General features: G+C 47.6%; 1 protein-coding gene across 1 annotated transcript in view; it reads right to left on the reverse strand.

The window, feature by feature from the left end:
• PENK (proenkephalin) overlaps positions 1–20,326 on the reverse strand; it is a 73,181-nt gene extending 52,855 nt beyond the window's left edge. Inside the window, exons 1-2 of the mRNA XM_069621075.1 lie at positions 19,929–20,326; positions 18,413–18,556 (exon numbers count right to left, since the gene is read on the reverse strand). Coding sequence (XP_069477176.1) covers positions 18,413–18,553 — 141 coding nt within the window. The 5' untranslated portion in view covers positions 18,554–18,556; positions 19,929–20,326. The remainder of the gene's footprint in view (positions 1–18,412; positions 18,557–19,928) is intronic.
• Between the last annotated feature and the right edge of the window lie 2,428 nt (positions 20,327–22,754).

A 22,754-nucleotide genomic window follows, 5' to 3' on the forward strand; every position in this document is an offset into this window, starting at 1 on the left:
TAGAGGGGTGAAAGGGTGGAAATTGCCCCCCCCCTCCATCCCCTTTTTTGCTGCTTTGCCGCCCGAATTGGTAGCTTTATCACAAGTAAATGCTTCTGTTGTACTGACAGCAGTTATTTTCTTTTATTGTATTTTGGCAAACACAAAGTTTTATCATTAACAAAATACACAATAGTATAAACAAATGTGTTTGTTCAATTAAAACAGTAACAATTAAACGAGGGAAAAGTCCTAAGAGAGAATATATTGCAACAAATAAATCATGAAATGGAATTTCATATCAAGTTACATTTCATCCAATTTCAGGCATTTTAGGAAATGAAACTGTGTGTTCGTGCATGCCAATTTTTGATTATATATACATAGGCAAGCGACCAGCCCGGCGCATGGCATGACCAAACACATTTTATAGCACTGTGTTTTTTTATTATAAGGAATTGCAGAAAATCATGAGATTTACAGCCAGTTTGAAAAGCAACAGACGCCTCAACCTGCTGAGCTACAAGTGTAGCCTTCTACTGTAAGTCATGTCATATCATCCACCACGACGTGCTGCAAAGTAGGGCAGGTGTGACGTCCTGAATGAAAGGGCCCGTCTCCTACCGATATCGGCAGTCACAACACCACCCTCTGAGTGTTGTGTGTGTTTGGTCCGGGCACACAACGTGCCTACAACAACTTGGTGAGGAGGTGGTCGCTTGGGACACACAACCAGAATGCACCATACACGTCATGGGTGCGCATTGTGTGGAGTAAAGAGTCTGGACACCCGGCGAGGTATTCCCAGTTTCTGCTAACTAGATGCGTGCAACAGCTAGCTACGCATGCACAGAATAAAATGTATAAGCGGCACACGCCCCGGCTGGCCATCCAAATAGAGGAGTTTAGAAGTGACTCCTCCTCTACAGACGATCTGCTCGTGCAGAAGGTGGGAGTGGTCCACGTGCCCTGTCAGGACGTGTACTGTGCTCTACTGACTGGAGCAAACCGAAAGGGTGGGCCAGAAGAAAATTGCACTGCTCGAGTGTTCCTGAAAGCATCTGTGTTAGCAGCTCTACACAGTGATAGTGAGAGTGCGACAACAGGCGTGAACATGCCCCAGCAAAGACAAATCGGGGCCAAAGGAGGTGACACAGAAGATGAGGTGCCATCATCCATGGATCGATGGTGGCAAGGACTTCAATCCCGCGCAGGACTACAACAGGTACCGCAGCACTTCCATAACAATCCGGCCCCAGAGTTTGATGTGGCAGGGTCAGCGGCTATGCTGAGACTGTGATGGGTGTTATGGTGTGTACATGTTCTTTGGGGCTGCCAACATCTGGGATGACTAAAAGGTTACCCACACCTCTCCACAGTTACACAATGAAAACCCAATTTTAGAAGCGCATGCTCTCCTCTCTCTCTATAGCTCACGTCACTCATTACTCTTTCCTTCTCCTTCCTTCCCCACACCCCTACTCTCCTGTCCCTCATATGCAAATCGTTCTACATACAGGTTGTATGGCTTGATTCATGTTTAATGTTACTGCTTCTACTGTTCTATGTTTGATGTGTTTTGTTGTTAACTGTAAAGCGCCTTAGATTAAGGCGCTAGATGAAACAATAATAAATACAAATACAAATACTTATATCCTGGGAACACTAATTCCCACGTGTTGAGATTCGCAGGGTAGTATATCAATAGACACAAATATTTTACTTACATTCATCAAATCAATTGATATGAGCAAATACAAAACAATTTTCAAAGAAAAAGTCAAATTACAATAAAGTGCACGATGTGCATATAGTGCAAAAAGACAATGGGCCTCATTAGGACTCCGGCGCTAAACCATGGTGCTATTAGCACCATGGTCCATGCCGGAGTCCGCCATGGCGGAATGGGGAATTGCCACCGCATTCCAAGGTTGGTGGGGCGGTAATTCCCCATGCCGCCATGGCCCTTCCCCATTCCCATTTTTGCCCCATAGGGCTCAATGGGAATGGGGAAGGCGCTAATTACGGCACAGTAAATTACGGTGCCGTAATTAGCTCCTAGGTCCCTTTGCGGGTTGGTTTTAAAGTGCAACCCGCAAAGGGACCTCGTAATCAGGCGTTAAGGGTTTAACGGCGCCGACACCTTTTACGGCACCGTTAACCCCTTAACGCCTGGGTTGTAATGAGGCCCAATGTAAACAATGTTGTCACAAGTATAAAGTATTGTTAAAGTGCATAAACGTGCTTTGTAGCAACAATGGAGTGGGGTGCAATTGTTGCCACACAACACGTTCATGCACTTTAACAAGATTGTTCTTTGGAGGTGTCTGCAGCATTTTCGTTTTGTACTGTACCCATAAGATTTTTCAGGACTCCTGGTGTGGTCTGTAAACATCTTGGATGGTGACACTGAGTGCTCCATGTAACTCTTTTATACAGGCAGCGGAGCTCATCGGCTTTTCAAAGCATTGCCACAGGTTAATGGGTCATATGCAGACACAAAGGGGCCTTAATGAACTATTTTACACCAATGATCAATGTGGAGTATGGAAGGATCCAGTTGAGATGGGTTCAACATGAGCCGACAGAATTGTTGCACAACTTCTGTACCGGGCTGCATCATTTGGCCTCCACGTGCGCATTCCAGGATGAAGGGGTAGACATTAGAAGGCAAATTATCCAGAAGTGCACTGGTCATGAATGAGGAAGCTAATTTTGAAGCACGCTGTCCTGCCTCTAGTATGTATTCTGGAGCTCGGGAGAGCGCAAGAGCTGGCAAACACAAGGGCATCAGACATGGATGATAGGATAGGTTATTTATAACGTGCTTAATACCCAGAGGTTTCTAAGCACATAACCGATGATCGAACCTGCGCTGCTCCGTGTCATCTTGCTTCCAAGGCGAGCACCTTGCCCCTGAGCTATCCTCCCGAGACAACGATACAATGAAGGGTATGAAGATTGAACATGCGCATGTGATCAAGTCTACACCCCCTAGGCCCAGCAATAGAAGAAGGGAGGCAAAAGTCCATCCACCACAACAAGGACGTCAAGATCCAGCAAAATGATCATGTGACCAGTGTGGTAGACCACTCCCACATCCCCAGGAGTGTCCAGCGATGGGAAGACAATTTGGACAGATGAACCCCTATGCAAGCAGGTTCCAGGTAGCATGGTGTTCATTCCCAATGTGGCTACAATCGTAAAACCTCAGAGGAATTTTATCTGCAGTGATTAAGTGTGGGAGTGGAATGCGACCACTCAGGCAGCATTTGAGAAGTCCAAAGCAGCCCTTGCGGAGGACATGACAATGACATTCTTCAACCCCCATTGCCAATCATAACTTGTGGTTGATGCAAGCCCAACAGGACTGTGGCCAGTGCTGACACATGTGGATGGTGAAGGTGTTCAAAGACCCATCGCGTTTGCCAGTAAGGCACTCACAGCTACAGAGAGAAGATCCTCACAAATTGAGCGTGAGGCACTGGCTATACTGTGGGCTGCCAGCATTTACATATAAGGGTGCCATATCACCATGGTCACGGACCACAAATCATTGCTGCTTATTCTGCAAGGCTTTGCTATGTGCCCGCAACTGTGATTGGGGACGTGGATGCTGCAACTGCAGGTTAATGGAGTGACACTATGTTATGAAGCAGGGCGTCGAATCCTGCTGATTACCTTTTGACGCATCCGCTAGTTATGGATCTAAAAGAGGATATCTAGACATTGGAGACCGAGGAGCTGGTTAACATGGTTACCAAGGCTGCAGTGCCCAATTCAATATCACTTGAGGGGATCGCAGCAGCAACAAGCAGTCATAGAGGAATGCAGCTGGTAGTAGACCAACTATGTGGAGGACAGTGGAAGACGCTGCTGGCTAATGTGGGCCCATGCACGCCGGACACCCAAGTGTTTATGAATGGACTCTGGAGAGTGAGAGCTGAACTCTCACTAGGAGCTGAAGGGGTGCTGCTACAAGACACAAGGACAATAATTTCCCAGGCCTTGATTTCGGCAGTCCTGTAAAAGGCACATAGAGGTCGCCATGAGCAGGCAAGACCATGGCTTGCCTGTGGGAGAAGGTTTGTTTCCCTGATCTGGAGGCGCACATAGATTTGATAAGTAGTTAATGCACCATCAGAACAGGCCAATCCTAATACAGCTTCAGGCAAAACACTCTCACCTGGTTACGATCCAATGATCCCCATGACTGAACTGTGCCCTCCTCACTAACAGACCACAGCCAACCTGACTGTATATATGTACTTTCCTCAACTGACCTGCCGAAATGTAATTTACCATATGTATATATGTATGTATGCCCTCTCACCAGTTTCTACGAAATGTAATGCTCTGCTTTATACTTAATTGTGCCTTACCTTGTAACTAAGCTTTTATGTAACCTCATCTTCCTGTTCTCTGTTGCGCCCTGTTACCTCTAGGTTTTGCACGCCATATTAAATAAACAAACAAACAAACAAACATGGTGCCATGCTGCTGCAAGCCTTCCTAAACTTCTGCTTATACGAACACCTGCAAGAGCTGAGGAAGCGTTGCAGGCCCAGAGTATGTACTTCAGAACCATTCTACAGAAGTCATTTCCGGGTGGTCCTCAATGAGTTTGAGGTATCCGTTGGCTCGATTTGTTAGCTTGGCATCGGCAGAGGTGGTGATTCCTGTCATTGAGGATATCTTTGCGGCATATGCACTGGCACGGTCGCTGAATACAGACAATGGTCCACTGTTCCAGGGAATAGTGTTTAAGGAATTCCTGGAGGCAGCGCATAAGCCCATTACACCAGACCAATGTTGATGTGGAGTGGTTTATGTGAATGCTCAACGAGATATTCAGGATTGCGATGGAAGAAGGCATACCTCTCGAGAAGGCAATGACTCCTTTTATGATGGCATAGAGGATGACACCTCACGCATTCATAGGTATTTCCCCAGTGCACGGTCAGGTCAACGATTCCGGAATAATGGTCCTTAGCAACAGGAAAGCTGGATATGAGTGGGGTAGCAGATATGCAGCGAGAGAACAATGACCAAGAATCCAGGCGAAGGCATCTGGTGCTGCCCCCAGTCCAAGTGGGGGATACTGCATTGCTGGGGAAATGAAGAACACTCAGAAGTTGGATCTGCTTCATTAAATGATCCTGTGGAAAGTTACTAGGAAGAAAGGGTCTATGGTCATGGCCAGGAAGGTAGGTGAAAATGTGACCTGAAACTCCAGTTGGTTTAAGAAGGTGATCCCGAGGTCCGCGACAGGGATCAGCAAAAGTGAGTCTGATGATGAGCCTGATGCCCACAAGAGCAGAGGTGATGAATTCCACTTTGCGGAGTTTGTGGATGAATATAATACTGGACAAGTAGATCAGGAGGTGAGATGTGAGGAAACAGATAGATGCCAGGTGAGGAGATATCCGAGTAGAGAACACAAGGTTGGATGACTTTCTGGTAGAAAATGACTAATAATAAGTGTTCTAATGAAAGTCATCTTCTATCTTACTTAAGTTCAGTAACTCATTTTGTATTAGGTTGTTTGTACGTTCTGCAATGTAGGGCAGACATAATGTGAAGCCCTGAATAAAGGGGACCGCCTGTTCCGGAGACGGGCAGTTACAACACCACCCTCTGTGTGTCGTGTGTGTTTTGTCCAGGGCCACAAAAGGCCCACAACAGGACGTGTCTATGGATCCCTTAATGTGCTCAAAACCACTTTATTACCAATAGTGCAGTCCATGTACATGACTTCAAAGTCAACAATATTTAATCAACAGCCACACTGTCCCAGTGCATAGATTCCTTGAGGGTGTCCCAGTGGCAACATGTCCATAATGGGTGAGGGGGTGCCGACCCACGGGCACCCTCACGCATTATGGAGGAGCCAAGGAGTGTAAACACTGAGCTTTTTGCAGCTGGGGGAGCGCTCCTGTGCTAGCTTGAACTGTCAAAGTAAAACACGGTTTCCGTTTGACAGTTCTGTTTCCCAGCTGCACATGTCCAATGGGCCATGCAAAGCTAGGGGTGTTTTGATTTCCCAACTTTGCATAGCTAATTGGGGATGCTGGCCGGGGAACTGCATGTTTGTATGTGCGGAGGGGTGCTCATGCGCCTCAATGCACATAAAAACAGAGCGGGTGCTTTGTCATCAGCGCTCTGGCTATTGCGCGCATTTGAAGGAAGCAGGAAACGCTCGTTACTTCCTAGTTCCTGTTCGTTCTACAAGGGAGCTGCGACGCTGGTAGAAAATGTTCAGTACCTGGGCAAAAGGTAATTTAAATTGAATATGAGTATGCTTGCGTTGTGTGTAATGAGTGAGTGTAGGATGATGGATGCCCATGTGAATGAGCAAGTGCATTCTTTGTGTGCATTGCACAACTCCCCTCCGCACCAGCCAAAATCAGCTCCTGTGCAAGGTGATGGGGGCTAAGGGGTCAGGCATGGTATTTTGTTACTGGACAGCTATGACAAAGCAAGCATGATAAGTGTTATTATGTAGCTAGACTTGCATTTTAATGCAGTCAGTCTAGCCATTTCTTACTGTGGCATGCCATTTTGTATTGGCCATTTTGATAAAGCAAGTATGATAATTGTTATTACATGGTTAGACTGGCATTTTGGTACATCCAGTCTAGCCATTACTTACTGTGGCATGACATTTTGCATTGGCCATCTTCGATAAAGCAAGCAGGATAAGTGTTATTTAGTATCTAAACTGGCATTGTGATTCAGCCAGTTTGGACATGTTTCGTACTGTGGCATGTCATTATTAATGGCAAAGTCGACTGCAGTATGTTCTTAGGTGGGGATACTTTGATATTTTAGCAGGGCAGCGGTGGACTTTTTTTGTATAATGTATCATTACTTGCATTATGTGCAAAGCAAGCATGAGTATATGAGAATGTTCTTATATGGGAATACTGGCATATATTGGTGCAGCCAGCATGGAAATGTATGGGCACAGCCAGCATAAAAATGTATTTATACTGGCATATATTGTAGGCAACGGCATCATAAAAATGTGTTGAAGAAATGCTCCTGTAGACTTTTGGTGATTTGCATCTATTGGATTTTTTCATGAGGTACCCTACAAAACCAATTGCAAACTCTTTGTCTTTTTACCCAATTTTTCAAAAAGAGTGTACTGTAAAATGCAACATTTTAGGCCATTATTTTAAACATTTTCTCGGGAAGGGGAAATCACCCTAATCCCCCTTGATTGGTTTGGGCTCCTTTGCTACACTCGGTCGCTCTGGCATAGTTACACCCCTCCAAATAAACAATTCACCACCCACTACTGGGATGTACAGACAGAAACTGAAAACTGTACATTCTTTGGGGGCAAATTGAGTCTCCTGCAACCATTGCTAAAGAACCAAGGGGGCGGCAGTTGCCTCCTTTCGGACTTTACTTGGCGCTTGTATGTGCCCTTTACTTGGTGCGTGCAGGTTATAGTTCATCTGTTAAACAGACTGTCCTTAACTATCATTTGCAGCAGCAGTATCAATTATATCTCTTTTGCTAAACTCAATATTTTTGACTGGCTATTATTTAAAGCTGAGCTGGAAGCGATGTCTCGTATGTTAAATGCCACCTCTAACTACACATTATTTGAAGCTGTGCTGGGAGTGTTTTCTGCTTAAGTTAAAATAATGCTGTCTCTTGATCAGTGCATAGGGCCCTTTTTTGCAACTGTTCAAAATGAGTTCATGTTTTAGGATGTTTAAGTAATTTGAAGAAAAACGTCATTGTCTTATACTTACTCTAAACATGCTTAATGTCACAGGTTGTTAACCAGTTTGGTAAAATATAGGTATTGTTGCATTGCCCCTTATCTAGGGTGAGAAGATTTTCAAGACAAAAAACCGAGATGGCCAACAATACAAAAAGGATACCCCCCAACTCACCCTCACATGACAGCCCCTCCCCGAACACCCTCAACACGCACCCACCCCACGCTATTTCCAGCACTGCCCCTCTATATAAATAATGTCTAATATATAATGTAAGTTATGCGGTCTATGCATGACTGTCAGGATGTTAATCAAAAAGGAGCTTGTGCTCTAAATGATTTTGCAGGCCTTGCTTTTCATTTGTTTCTAAGCCAGTCTCTGTGGCATAATCAGTAATGCGTGTGACTGGTACCTGGTAGGTTGGGGGTTTGAGCCCATCAAGCGATGGCTGATTTCAGATAGTGTTATGATGTTAATTTGGTTTACAATTGTTACTCGTGAAGATATCACCCTCCCCTTACCCAAAACTCTGGACTGTCACCTTCCTTTTCCCTAAAACCAGGATGGGGTTTTAAAAGTAAAAAACTCTCGGGAGAAGGGGGGGGGGTCAGATGGTAGGGGGGCATAGGGCCCAATTCTAGGACGTCTGGTCACCCTACGCCTTATTTGATGTCACCATCCCACATCCCCTTGTTGTATTTGTGCCCCCGGGTTTGTCCCCCAAATACTGATTTCTAGTGACACCACTGCCCTCACTGTGTGAGGTAGCAAAGTGGCAATACTGCGGGATAAAAGATGACACATTTGGAAACATAAGCTGCTGCCTGAGGCAGATACCAGGTTGGGTTCCGTGGAAAAATGGGTCTCTGTTAATGAATGGTTCAAACATACCGGTCTACATTCCAAAATGAAAAACCCAGAGATCTACGTCAACCGAATGCCCCGCCCACACGTTTGCAAGGCCACGTCCACACGTTGCAATATAGCTAAGTTTGTACTAGATGTGTTCGAAAATTCACAGGATTGTAATAAGCACTAAATGTACGTGTATGTCAACTCCGTGCATTATCAACGTGATAATGAAATCTCTCGAGCACGCCCACTACAATAGCTTTTTGTTTTTATCGCCATGTGGCATAGCACGTGTTCGCCAGCCACAGTGGAGGCCGTAATGTCTGCCCTTCATTACAGTTAACTCGCTTTGAAGACAAACATGAGTGCATTTCAGGGAGTGGGTGTGCAGCAAAGAAACTTTTACTCCCTCAGGCGAGATGTTAAGAAGCGCCGAAGGACACAGCGTTGCTTGCCGGTATTGCATGGCAGGAAGGGATCAAAGCACACCCATCTAGTGGAGACGCAGGGACGGCCGGAAAACCCGGAGACGCGGAGAAGAGTGTAAAAACCCAGAGTCTCCGGCTTAAACCCAGAGGTTAGGCAGGTATGGGTTCGAAGTCGTTATTTGCTAATGTGTACGGCAGTGGAAGCAGGTGCTGTCACATCAGACTCATAAGCATTCATTTTATAGCTCGGGGGAGTGTAGCGTTGTTTCTATTTCTTTTCGAACTTTGTTCAAATGTGCGTACAACCAAACAACAGACATTCTACAAGCGTAACTGATACACTGCTCAAGTCGAGGAACCACGCGGGTGGACGGCGTCCACCCACTCTTTTGAAAGTACAAAAATAAATAAAAAATAACAACAGGTTTCAGTGTAGCGGCCAGGTTTGGAACCCCAGACGGCCTTAGCTGCAAAATGTCACATATTCATACGGACATGTTTGGGTACTGGTTCTCAGATTTGAAAGGTGCGTGCGTGCATTTTATGCTTAAGCAGCAAGGTAATGTGAACATCTTTTTCCTTGGCAAATGCTTTTTTGACGTGTGTTTTTTTTCTATCTTGAAAGACAAGCCTGAAGTAAATGTGCCTATTTCACGTTGACGTCCCGTGAAGTCAACTCCCAATGCTCACCCTCACCCATTTTTTTTAGGACTTGAGCCCTGAATTATTAACAGTAATAATAGTGATAGTAACAACAAAGGTCACAGTCACAGGGACAATGTTTCCCTTAGGCGTTCAATAATGAGGATGGATGACTTGATGTACACCGCATGCCGGGCGTGTGGCGCTTTATTTATAACAATTGAACTAAATAAATAAATAAATGTGTGGTGAGTTTGCCAGTGAGAACCCAGAGCGGGTCGGTTCCTCTTTAACGCTACATTAGTGCCCGAGTTGTGCAAGAGGGCATGGGGGGAGAGGCAGGCTGTGAAAGCTCTGCCACCGTGGGTCCGCCGATCACAGACACAGGCGCGCTATTGCCCCCTTGTGGCGCTCAGAGCAAGCGTCGATGCCCTTTGCTGGCTCCCACTGAAGCTTAGCTAGCACACAGTCCGTGGCATCATAGGCAGCGTCATGGAGCGCGTACTTTCCTGTCAACTTTCAGGGACGTGCCTTCCACTCAAGCAGCGTCGGATGCTTCAACCATACGTGATATTTCGCAATAGCGAGCAACGGGAATCGAGCCCGTTTCCTCAAGGGTGGCTGTGCCCTAAGCGGTCACGGGCTGTCCATGGGGAGGGGGGCACACAAATGTGAGACGCCGGAACGCTGTGTGACTGAACAACGTGTGACTTTATTAAACACTCACGTTAGTTATGAAAGTTGAATGGGGGTTCATGAAAAGCCCTTGCGGGCCCTTCCCTTTACGGCAGAATGTTTTGCCCGTCGTTTGGGCGCACCATTGTACTGTTCCTTATTATTTGAGCGCAACGGCGCACTATAGACAAGGCCAATATAAAGCCATTGACTGACAGGAGATCGCTGCACACCTTTGAGTGTGCACATATGTTAAATGCATGCCAACGTTATATTTCCATATATATCATGAGCAGAGCCTTGTATGTGCGTCGGCGAAATGTATACCCATGTTATGTCGGCGATGCGTGTTCAACGGTGCGGGATTTATACACGATCAAATATTTCTTTAAACCATCTTCTGTGAGTACCTGTGCACTTTTTTAAACCATCTTGTACAGCGTTTGCGTCCTTCTTTGGGCGTAAGTTCATTAACGTGCTCTTAATTTACAGTGCGTCATTTCTCCCTTCTGCAGCACACATTCAATGTGGCGTTTTCCAGCATTGCAAGAGTGTGTGTGGAAGGGGGGTAGGGGGGAAGCCACAAAAAAGTCCTGCTACTTCCTCCCAAAGGCAGTGCGTGCGATTCCATATGATCTCATTTGAGCCCGAGCGCCCACCCTCCCACGCCCGATCCACCCTCTACCTCCCGCCCCCCATCCCCCACCCCAATAAACTTTTTTGTTAACAGTAGTGGCAGATGGCATTTAAACACATATGAAATAAAAATACAAAAAAACTGCAGGACCATTACAGGAAACTCATCTATTACAGCTCTGTCCAGGCTCTGTGGGGCAAAATACATGCACAACTCCAAATTCGCATATGGATTGCATCAACATAAGCGATTCTCAGAAAAGGACATTGCAAGGAGGATCATCAATCTTTGATACTTGGAGGCACCGTGGACGTGACTTTAGAATACGTAAACCAAGTTGCAAATCCATTCACCATTTAGGTCTGCTCACATCCTGCATTGCTTGGTGACTGTTACTCTTAACTTCCACTTGGCCGCCTCGTCCGAACTGTGCACTGCAGCAACCCCCCCTCTCCTCTTTATCTCTCTGCCGCTTGCATCTTTCCTCTTGCTCACAGATGGCACTCTCCATCTCTCCAATCTACTCCAACTGCTACACTATCACCAGTGGTGAAAAATGGAACAAAATTGGTGGGGGATCCCACAAGGGCAGGGATGGGGGTGGAGTTTGGGGGCAGTACCTGAGGAGGCAGGGTTAAGGGGGGCAGAGCTGGCAGTTGACCTCCGATCATAGTAAATGTCCAAAATAATAGTTTCAAACGGTGCTATTTCTTTCATGCTGCTTCTTTTCCAAACTATATATCAATTCCACTTTAAACCTCCTCCATGGCACTGGTGATGAGTTACTTCACTGTGTGGATAATAGTTGTGACCAGTGTTGCTGAGTAAATATTCTTTAAAATGCACAATTTGCATTCCATTTTATTAAAAAAACTCCCCCATGGGTACTATTCAAACACAGTCATTTCTGTTTGCCATAAGCAATGTTTTCCTTTACTTGAACCAGACCCAGCACAGCTCCTGCAGCTCCCCTCTTAAAGCAGTTGGGTGGCTGCATCATGTATGATGTTAATAGGGGCATTTATTTATGCAATGTATGTCGGATACCTGTTTATTTATTTATTTATGCAATGTTTGTCCGATACGAGTATCCGACAAACATTGCATAAATAAATAATCCGCGTCCATGTATCTGACAAACATTGCATAAATAAACCGGGTCGTGGCTCAGGACTGTAACTTCCTCTTGTGACCTCTTGCATGGGGTCACCAGAGGAAGTTACAGTTTGCTTACATGCCCTTTTTTTCTTCTTATCCCGAGCACAGAGCAGGGGTTTGGGGTGGCTGACTCTGGCCAGATCCGAGATCAGGCTCCACATATGGTGCCGGATCTCGGATCCGGCAAGAGCCGGCCCAATGACCAGCCCTGACTATCACCTACTCACGCTCTCTCACAAAATTTGGAAGTAAATAGCATAAAAAAGAACATCCTTGCTGCAAACTCTGGCCTCCCAATTGCAGACACCTATGTCAGTGCATCCTCCTGAGAAATCTTCACTGACATCTCTTTCTCTGTCCCATCTCCAGACCTATGGACTTCTCATCCCATCTCTACTCTCTCCCATTACTCTTCCTCTCCTATTAATGGCTGCACCAAGTGGGTAGTCCTCTTGGCAGGCTTATTCCCAGCTCTCTGCTGCATTAATGTCTACTTCACTGGCACCATCCTGGTTCAAGGCCCTCAGGCCAAACTCCTTCTCTTTGACCGGATCTTGCACTCTCTCATCAACTTCCTTCCTTCTTCTGCCTCTCCCCTACCCCCCCTGCTCTTCCACCTCTGACTGAAGTACCACGCCCCTGCACTCCACCTCACAAAACTTTCAAAGGCAGCGATCTTCACCACCTGGTGACCCTCAACCGACGCTCAGTCAACAAACAATCTGCTGACAGCTGCCTTCTTCTTGAAGACACTGACCTTGACATACTCGCACTCATTAAGACTTGGTTCAATGCAAGCTCAGTCACTTCCTTTGACTCTGTCTTACCCCACGGCTTTAAGATCACCTCTAAACCTTGACCTCACCGGGCTAGCGGTGGAGTTGCCTTAATCTTCCCTGAGTGGATTCCTTCTTCCATCCTACCCACTCAGCTCTATTCATTGTTTCAGAGCCTAGTATGTAAACTGGTCATTTCTCCCTTCTCCACCCTGACCATTGCTACAATTTACTGGTCTCCGGGTGCTTCCTCTCTGTTTTTCTCTGAGTGGGCTGATTTCTGTTCCTCCTTATTCTCAATTACCTCCAACCTGCTACTCCTGGGTGACTTTAAGATCCAAGTAGACTCCCCGTGCACAGCATCCACCCTCTCCATTGACATCTACACCTCTCGTTCCCTCTCCATTCTTCCTTCTGGTCCAAATAACACAGCCGGGCACACTATGTACGCCATCAGAGTGCTCCCCTCTCTCATCTCCTCTGGTCACCCCTCTCTCTTGATCTCACCCCTCTCTTCTCTCCTCCCACATGGGTCCCTATGGCCTTGTGACAACTCCTCCCAAAGCCCAAAGCCCTGACAACCTTGTTCACATCCGTCCGATGTTCACATCAGTCCGTTGAGACGAGTGTCAGCTGCTGCCTTCACTTCAACCTTCATTCCCTCTTGCCCACCCAACTCAGACTCCACCTCTGACTCTGCTCTCAGCAACCTCTGTCTTTCCATTACCAATACACTTGACAACCTTGCCCCAGTCATGATGATCCGCCTGATACCTGCCTCCAAGCTTAACACCTGGCATGACTCCGAACTTGCAGACCTGAAACCTAAGTGCAGGGCTTCAGAACGGAAGTGGCAAACCTCAAGTTCACCCTCTGACAAACTGGCCTGCCGCCTGCTCCAAAGGCGTCATAGACTCTCTATCCATGCCAAAAAAAGGGCCCACATTCAAGCAAGAGTATCTGGTGCATCCAACAACACGGATGAACTCTTCAAAATCTGCAGGGAAATTGCCAACCCATCCGCAGTATCCTCCTCCCCTACTCCTGCTCAGGCTCTTTGCAATACACTTGCCACTCACTTCACCTCCAAAACCCAGGACATACTGAACAGCCTTGTCACACACTCTTCAAACCCATCACTCACCCCCTTGCCTCCCACGACCACTCACTCTCCTCATTTTCCTCCTTTACCTCTGTGTCTCCAGAAGAAGTCACCAGAGTTGTCAACTCCATGAAGGTCTCCTCCAAACAGGTTGCTCCTTGCTCATCCAGAACCATCAAGGACAACATTTCCTCTCTCGCCCCTGCTCTCGCTGATCTTTGTAACCACTCCTTTGCTACTGGTTATTTTCCATCCTCCCTCAAGCACTCCCTTGTACACCCCCTCCTTAAAAAAACATCAGCAGACCCTTCCTGCCCAGCCAACTATCGCCCCATGTCCATCACCCCTTTCATGGGGAAACTGCTTGAGAAGTTGGCCCTGCTGCAACTTAACTTTCACACTGAACTTGTTGGCGGTATCCACGACCATCAATCTGGATTCCGAGCATCCAGAGGCACAGAAAATGCTATTCTGAACACCTGTGAAGAACTGCTTGCATCCCTTGATTCTAACTCCCCTGCTGTCCTCATTCTCCTTGATCTATCTTCTGGTTTGACACAGTGAACCACTCCATCCTCATAAATATGCTCCATGACACCATTAGTATCTCTAAGTGGGCACTGGACTGGCTGACCTTCTTCCTAACTGACTGTTATTCCGAAGTCATACTGGGTAACTTCTCCTCCCGTACTTCTTTCTCCTCCTGTGGCGTCCCCCAAGGCTCCATTCTTTCGCCTTGGCTGTTTAACACCTACCTTAATCTTGTGGCACACCTCATTTCCTCCTTTTCCCCCAACTTCCAGTGCTATGCTGACGACACACAACTTTTTTTCAAACGTCCTGCAGACACCCTTGCACCCTTCATCATCCCTGACTGCCTCACAGCCATCCAGGCCTGGTGTACTTCTAATGATCTCGGCCTCAATGCCAGAAAAACGGAGATCCTTCCTATTGGGACCCTCGCACCCAACTTCTTCCCTTCAAACTGGCCTTCTTCCATAGACTCTCTCCTGCTCAATCCTCCGTAGCCAGAAACCTCAGAGTCATCTTTGACTCCTCTCTCTCATTCCTCCCTCATACTCAGGACATTGCCAAGAAGTCCCACTTTGAGCTTTTTCTTCTGCAAGGAATTCTACCTTTCCTCACCTTCCCCCAGAGACTCGATCTTGCACGGGCTCTGGTTCTCTCTAGGCTTGACTGTTGCAATAGCGTCCTCCTTAATATACCTTCATCCACTCTGTGACACCTCCAGCTAATCCAGAATAGGGCAGCTAGACTTATCCTCGGCCCCAAGCCCAGGGACTGCATCTCTTTTGCCCTACAAAGTCTTCACTGGCTCCCGGTCACAGCACAGTTTAAATTAAAATCTCTCTGCATCATCCACAAGGCTGTCTAGGGCCGGGGACCACTCTATCTGCAACTCTTTCTGACTAAATATTCCCCCCTCTAGACACCTGCATTCCTCTGGAACCAAATCCTTGTTTGTAAAGCGATTTGCCAAACAGAGGGCAGGTGGTCGATCGTTTTCCTCAGCGGGCCCCCTTCCTCTTCGTCTTGAGCAGGACCTCCTTAGGTTCCAGAAAAGCCTCAAGACCTTCCTCTTTACCTCTTTCCTACGTCCCTCCCCTGCTACATGCACAATAATTTGATTGGTGCGCAGGGCCCTTATGCATCCTCAGGGCCCTGCCCTCCTACATCTTATCATTCCAGCTGCTGTCTATCCTCTGCACTTGCACGGCTCACCCTCCACCTTTGGAGGTTGCACTTACCTTTCTTCATAGCACTTCACCTGCTGCTCTCCATGGGCACCACAGCACCTATCCCATACCCCTCTCCCCTCTGCACTTGCACGTTCTGAACACTCAAAAGGCATAGTAGTTTCATCTTCCCCTTCCCATTGTCTCTTCTTATATTGCTGTATTTAATTATTTAACAGTGTTGTAATTACATTGTCTATCATCCCCTGTCCCCTCCCTGTTGCCCTGTGGGCGCTTTTAAACAGTATTTGCTCTCCGTATAAGCGCCTAACAAGTGAACAATAAACAAACAAACAAATAACTTTGTGGTGCAAAATACCTAAATTGCACTATTATAATATGTTGAGGAACTATATTGTCATGAGGCTTTTTTAATAACAACATCATATATTAATATAAACTATGAAGTGAATCACTTAGAGAGCTGCAGATAAGCACAGTGCGATTAAATGATTTGCCCAAGATCACACGCTTTGGACTGAATGGTGAAACCAGGATGTGAACAATTTAAGCAACTGAACACAACTTACCTGGTTTAGTTGATATCGATATTTATTAAAGTTCTGCTTTGCATTTTATGTGCTTAAATAATATCGTATTTATAGCAATGCCTTGGAAACAAACCGCATCACAAAATAAACAAGCCTTTCATAAAAAACAAACTATACACTATGGACATCGTCATAGAAAAATGTTATGTGGAATCACATCTTGTGTTCTTGGGAGTGGGTATGTGGTGGATTGGCGAATGGGAGGATGCTTCATTGTGGGAAGGCTGTTTTGGTGTTGGGTGAATTGCTAGATGGATAGAATAGATGGTGGTTGGGTGAATTGGTTATGTGTGGGCTGGTGAATAGATGGGTTGGTGGATGGAGGAATTGGTGTATGTATGGGCAGGTAGTTGGATGAGCTGGTGTATGGATGTATTGGTGCATGTGTGGGTAGGAGGATTGATGGATTGGTGTGTGTGCGTGGGATGAATGAACTGGTGTATGTGTGGCCAGTTGGATGGCTGAATTGGTGTATACGTGGGCAGGTGGATGGATGGATTGGTGTTTGTGTGAGTTGGTGGATGATCGGATTTGTGTGTGTTTGTGCAGGTGGATGGATGGATTGGTGTACCTGTGGGCAGGTGGAAGTGTGGATTGGTGTATGTGTTGGCTGGCAGATGGACGGATTGGTGTTTGTGTGGGTCGGTGGATAGGTGGGTTGGTGTATGTGTGGGTTGGTGGATCGATGCACTGGTGTATGTGTCGGTAGATGGATTGGTTTGTGTGTGGGATGGATGAACTGGTGTATGTGTGGGCAGTTGGATGGATGGGTTGGTGAATGCGTGGGCAGGTGGAATGGTGGATTGGTGTATGCGTGGGCTAGTGAATGGATGAACTGGTATTTGTGTGAGTAGGTGGATGGACGGATTGGTGTTTGTGTGGGCAGATCAATGGATGTATTGGTGTATTTGTGGGCAGGTGGATGGATGGACTGGTGTATCTGTGGGCAGGTGGGTGGATGGATTGCTGTATGTCTGGGCTGGTGGATGGATGAATTGGAGGATGGTGCGACTTTGTCAGGAGGATAGCCGAAGCATAACATGCTTGTTTTGGGAACTCCACAATGCTGTGTTATGGGTTGAATACACCGGCCAACTCAACCATTCACTCGCCCGTTCCACCATGTAATAAGCCAGGTACCACATTATGGGTAATAACAGTGGTAATAAGTAACACCAATTTAAAGCCTCTTAAAGCGCTTTGGATTAAGGAACTATATAAATTACACATCATTATAATTATCGTTAAAGCGAATTTCATGTGGTAGTGGCGCTATAGGACACACCACTAAAACAACCCCGTCGGATGATATAGATTGATGGGTCCGTGCCAAGGGTGGACTGGTACGTGGAGGATTGATAGATACATAAACTAATGGTGGGTGACTGGATTGACAGCGAGTTGATGGAGGACAGTTAGACTGATGGAGTTGCAGGTTGGTTTTTGTCTATATTTATAGCTGGTTGGTTGATGGGTGTGTGTTATTGTTCATAACAAATGTATGATCTAGTGAGTGTTCCAGAAATCGTGTAACTTAGATTTTAAAAGTCGTGTTTGGCATTCATGCTCGACCACAAGTGATGCTGGAGACTTAGGGGCCGATTCGTGGAATTTTTTCCATGGTGCAAAGTGACTTTTCACGGCAAACACACTGATTAATAGAACAGTGCAAAGTGTCCTTTTGCCGTGCAAAGTCAATTTGCACGGTAAAAATACACTTCGCACTGTTCCATGAATCGGGGCGGTTGTTGGCAGTGAAAAGCCGCTTTACACCAGTGAAAAGTCACTTCACACCATGCAAAAAATTCCATGAATCAGGCTCTTAGTCGGGAACTGGGGTGACACGTTTCCACAATTACCTTAGTACTGCAGTTTATTTCGTAGTTACTTTCTGCCCATGCTACAATAAGCCTATACATCTGATAATACTCGCTACGGTATCATTACATAGCCTAGGTGTTTCGGGTTCGTTTCGTTTCACACTTGACGTGCACTTGCCAGCTATTGTCTTCGATGATTCGCATTAGTGAATGGATGCGCGGGTTTTGCGCGCTAGTCTCAGTCTCAGTGGCCTCTGCTGGAGGGAGGCCAGGGGGACACGGGCATTAACACTCACCAGCGGGTTGATGTCGGCCCGCTGCCCCGGCCGGTAGGTGCACGCCGCGCAGTCCTTGCTGCACTCCGTCCGCACGGTCGCGATGTGGCAGGAAGAGAGCAGGAGCAGCAGGCAGAAGCCGTGCCCGAGCAGGAGCGCCATGGGCTGTGGAGACAAGAGGGCAGCACGTGAGCGCCGGCACCCGCGCAGTGAACACAGGTCAAAAGCTGAACAGGGGACGGGGGTAACAGGAGGACACGGCCATCTCTCTGCACCGGGGCCACAGCCACAGTGCAGGTGAACTGCAGAGCCATAAACACTGCAAAACACAGCTACAGCTCATGGACGAAGAAGGAAGATCCGCCAACTGCACTCGAGGAAAGTGCTCAAGTTCTGCACCAAGGCAGTGTACACAAGGCAGGCAACCGGGAGAAAGTTCACATGCAGGGCAAGGCATCAGCAGTATAACTAATAACACAAGAGAAGACAACAGGCGAGCTGCAGGGGAAGGGCGGAGCATCACGGCTGCACACGCCAGGCGGAGCACATGGCAGTACCAGGAAAGCGAACACAGTACGGCAGCTGCAAACGGAAAGGTGGGCAACTGGCAGAGACTACAGACACACACGCGGGCGATAGGTAAGCACAGAGACCACAGACACAGCATGGAAGAGCGGGTCATCACCAGACTTGTAAACACCGGGACAGGGCGACAGGTCAACACTGGAGCGCAAGCTCAAACTGAGGCAACGGGTTGGAACCAGCGCTGTAAGCACAGACCAACTTGCATTGCTGCCTTCGCTAGAGCTGAAAAGACACAAAAGGTGCAGGTCCACAGATCCTCTGAAAGGATGCAAGCACGAGGGAGGGTCAGCAACAGGACTGTACACACCATGGACACACGCACAGCACCAGAACTGAAAACGAGCAGCAGGTCAGCAAACACAAAATGGGACATCGGCACTGTGCACACAGGGTATGGAAACTAGTCATGGGCAGCAGCCAAAATCCACCTACTCAGGGAAACCCAGCTTGTGCAATGCAAACAACTACTCGCCCTGCGCTCGACCGCAGCAACTTGCAAGCCTAGCTAGAAGGGGCTCTGCTCCCAGGGAGGTTAACGTGATTTTATTTGTAAGCCTTCTCCTAAAATCCGATTTCATAGTAGTCTTCTCGCATGCATACTTTGTTTAATGTCACATCATAATGTCACTATAAATCAACGCACATCGGTGCTGTCTGTAACACAAACCTATTTATGAGCACTCTGCAAGGTATAACATACAATACTTAACGTGGCAAATTCTCTCAAAGTTTCAAGGCGTTTGAGGAGTCGCGTTTTTGTTTGTTTAAGACGAGTGTCTTCCTTCACTAACACTAAAAAGTAACACGCTATCGTATTGTCACAAGGTCCTCTATTGATAAACAACCATCATGTCCAAAATACGTGCAAAATACCGAGTATTGCGCCCGGGCAGAACAGTATAGGAGTAGGCTATTTGCTGCGAGCTGGGAAGCGGGATAGAAGTTTACTCACACTCGTTCCTGCTACTGACTGGAAGAGACGGTCGGTCCTCTGCGTTCAGACGCGCGGGGTACTTCCTGAGACGCTAGGTGCTGGCGCCTCTATATATATATAGGGGAGCCCGCTGATGGATGCCTCCTGAGCAGGTCTGCAAGGGGCAGCTGTGAGACTGCGCCGCCTGCGGTGGGAAAGCCGGGCAGCGCCTGGAAGAGCGCTAGGCGAGCAGAGAGAGAGAGATGTCACCCAGGATGCGTCCCCCTAAGCGGCGGGATGGATGTGCGGGGCCAGGCTCTCTTCACCGCAGCCTCACGGTGCCCACACTTTATAATTAGTCATAAAAGGGAAAAGCCGAGCGCTCCCCCAATGGCGCACGGGATACGACTGACGCAGTAGCTACGAAAGCGCACCCCGGGCTCCGTCTGGCCGCGTGTGATCTCCTATTCCCAGAGGGGGGGGGGGGGGGCGCCTTCAATTGGGGTGGGAGGGGTGGGCGGAGTACTGAGCCTGGACGGGCTACGGGAATGAGGAGGGATGCACGCTGAGTCACTTCCAACAATTTCACATCATCCTTTATACGGGCGAACATTTAGCAGCGAGGCGGGTCATTTTGTCTTTGTTTGTACATTTTCAAGTTTTTTCCTTGCTGGTAAATCACGTGCTTTCAAGTGGGAGACAGGCAGAGCAGGGCTACGGGAAGCCTGCATATGGACTCCCCAAGCATCATTGCCACGGACCATCTGCATATATGTAAAGAAAAGTATTCTTATGGTCAGGGGTGGGCTGGCCTTCATAGGAACTCTGGAGATTTCCCAGTAGGCCTCTACACCCTGGGCCTCGTCTGTGAGGTAACCTATTTTATTTCCAAATGTTCTCCCAGGGAAACCATTGGGCTTGCTGAACATGTGTAATAAGGGACCACTTTGGACATTATTTCCAGGGCCTTTTTTGGTTCCCAGTCCACCCCTGCTTATGAGTGCCCACTTGTGACGGCTGCACATGGGCAGACTCAACTCCCACGAGCCCAAGAGAAAAGAAGAGTTTTTTTCGGAGTCTCGTACGCTCATTAAAGAAAAACAGAGTGTGTGGCAGCCTGTATGACGGTGTGACACTAACGCATTGCCAAAGTTCTACTACTAGTTGCCAAACTTCCAAGACTAGTGGGGCGTCATCCGTCACAGGATTTTAAAGATGCACAGAAACGAATGACTACATGCATGATGTACGTCCCCTGTGTTTCACGGCATGCAATTGGAACTCTTGTTCACAGACTATTAAGCCCGAACTGCGTCACTGGCGTCTATCATTTCGCAACCACCCTAAACACGCGCAATGTCCGCACCTCAATCAGAAGCCGCACGGCCATTTGCAGTGCGCCTGTTCGTGTCGACACTAATTAGAACAAAAACATTTTTTTTAAAGTCTACAGAAACAAAATCCAAGACGAAAAGGCCGCGGTCTCTACGACGTGAAGATGGGTTCCCTCGGGATATGCACCACGCTCGCGCTCCGCGGTCTTGACAGTAAAACATCATGTTTATGTATTACTGTGCAGTGATCGCGCGCCCGCGCGCGTGACGCTGTTTTCGAACACCTTTGGAAGCCAGCGCTTCCAGCCCAGGGGAGGATCTGCTCACTAGAGGGCGCCCAAATCACGCGAAGCGGAAGCAGAACCAGAACCTAACATGGCTCGAGCGCCGTCCCTGCAGCCATACTTACTGGCCACGGAACAGAAGAAGCCCTGCGCCGCGGGAGTCGGGAATATCTGTGATCAACATGGCCCATGTAACAATATTGCACAGCAGGCACGCCTTTTTTCTCATTAAGCCTCGAGTCTGTGACTGTCAGTATTTAATCAGAGAGCTGCATTCAGGGGAGTACCCGGCAGGGCAGAGAGGGTGAAAGTCAAAAACTATGCAATACTCCGTACCGAGGATCGTGGCTCCAGGAACATGTCACAAAATACACTCTCTTTGTGGAACCCAAGTCTGTTGATTTGCATAACAAAAAAGACCACTTTGGGAGCATTTGAACGCTACAATTTAAATTTGAAACATGTCTGCTGTGATACTAATTCTGAAAGTAACACTTTTCAGCCTGTAATGGAAGTTGGATTCCGACCTCACTACTCACATGAACAAAAACATGCCAGTAAATTGCAAGGCATATATACCAATTTGACAGCTTCAAACAGGTTGTGAGGCTTTGGTTGTTCTGCATTCAGTCTCAAAACCTGGCAGTTTCCTGCTCTAGGCCTTGGGGCGGAACAGTGCTCTGGCAAGACAAACTTTGCCAGATCTGTTGCAACCTATTTCCTACGCTGGAAATTCATACCACAATGGGTGTCATTTTAGGGGGGACAAGGCTGTTTGTCCCCCCCCCAACTTTTATGGCGCACCATTTTGTCCCACTCAATTGGCAGAAGCCCCTTTCATTTAGATGTCTTGTCCCCCCTGTTGTATGGGCGGGGGACCTCCGGGGCCCTCGCCGGCATCCACACGTGCGCAGGCATGCGTACCACAAAAACACACACGGGACGCGTGTTGCCTGCTCAGGTCCCGACTGCAACTGCCGGCCGGGACCGTCTTTATTGAACACGCGCATGCGCGAGCCTCGTTATGGGCCGCGCATGCGCAACATGGCGTATTCACTACGCAACATCCCTCCTTTTTTCCCAAACAAGAAACAACTATAACATTTGCACACAACAATAACAGCTTAGGAGTTCATGAACAGTTCTCAGCCTGTTACGAGGCAGGGTCCATGATAAAGTCCTGGAACCTCTGCGGTTGCTTCGGGCCCGCCCGCCACGGGTACCTTCTGGACTCCTCTGGAGGTGCC

This window comes from Ambystoma mexicanum, chromosome 5q (genome assembly GCF_040938575.1).
Source record: "Ambystoma mexicanum isolate Mex_15411 chromosome 5q, UKY_AmexF1_1, whole genome shotgun sequence".
NCBI lineage: Eukaryota > Metazoa > Chordata > Amphibia > Caudata > Ambystomatidae > Ambystoma > Ambystoma mexicanum.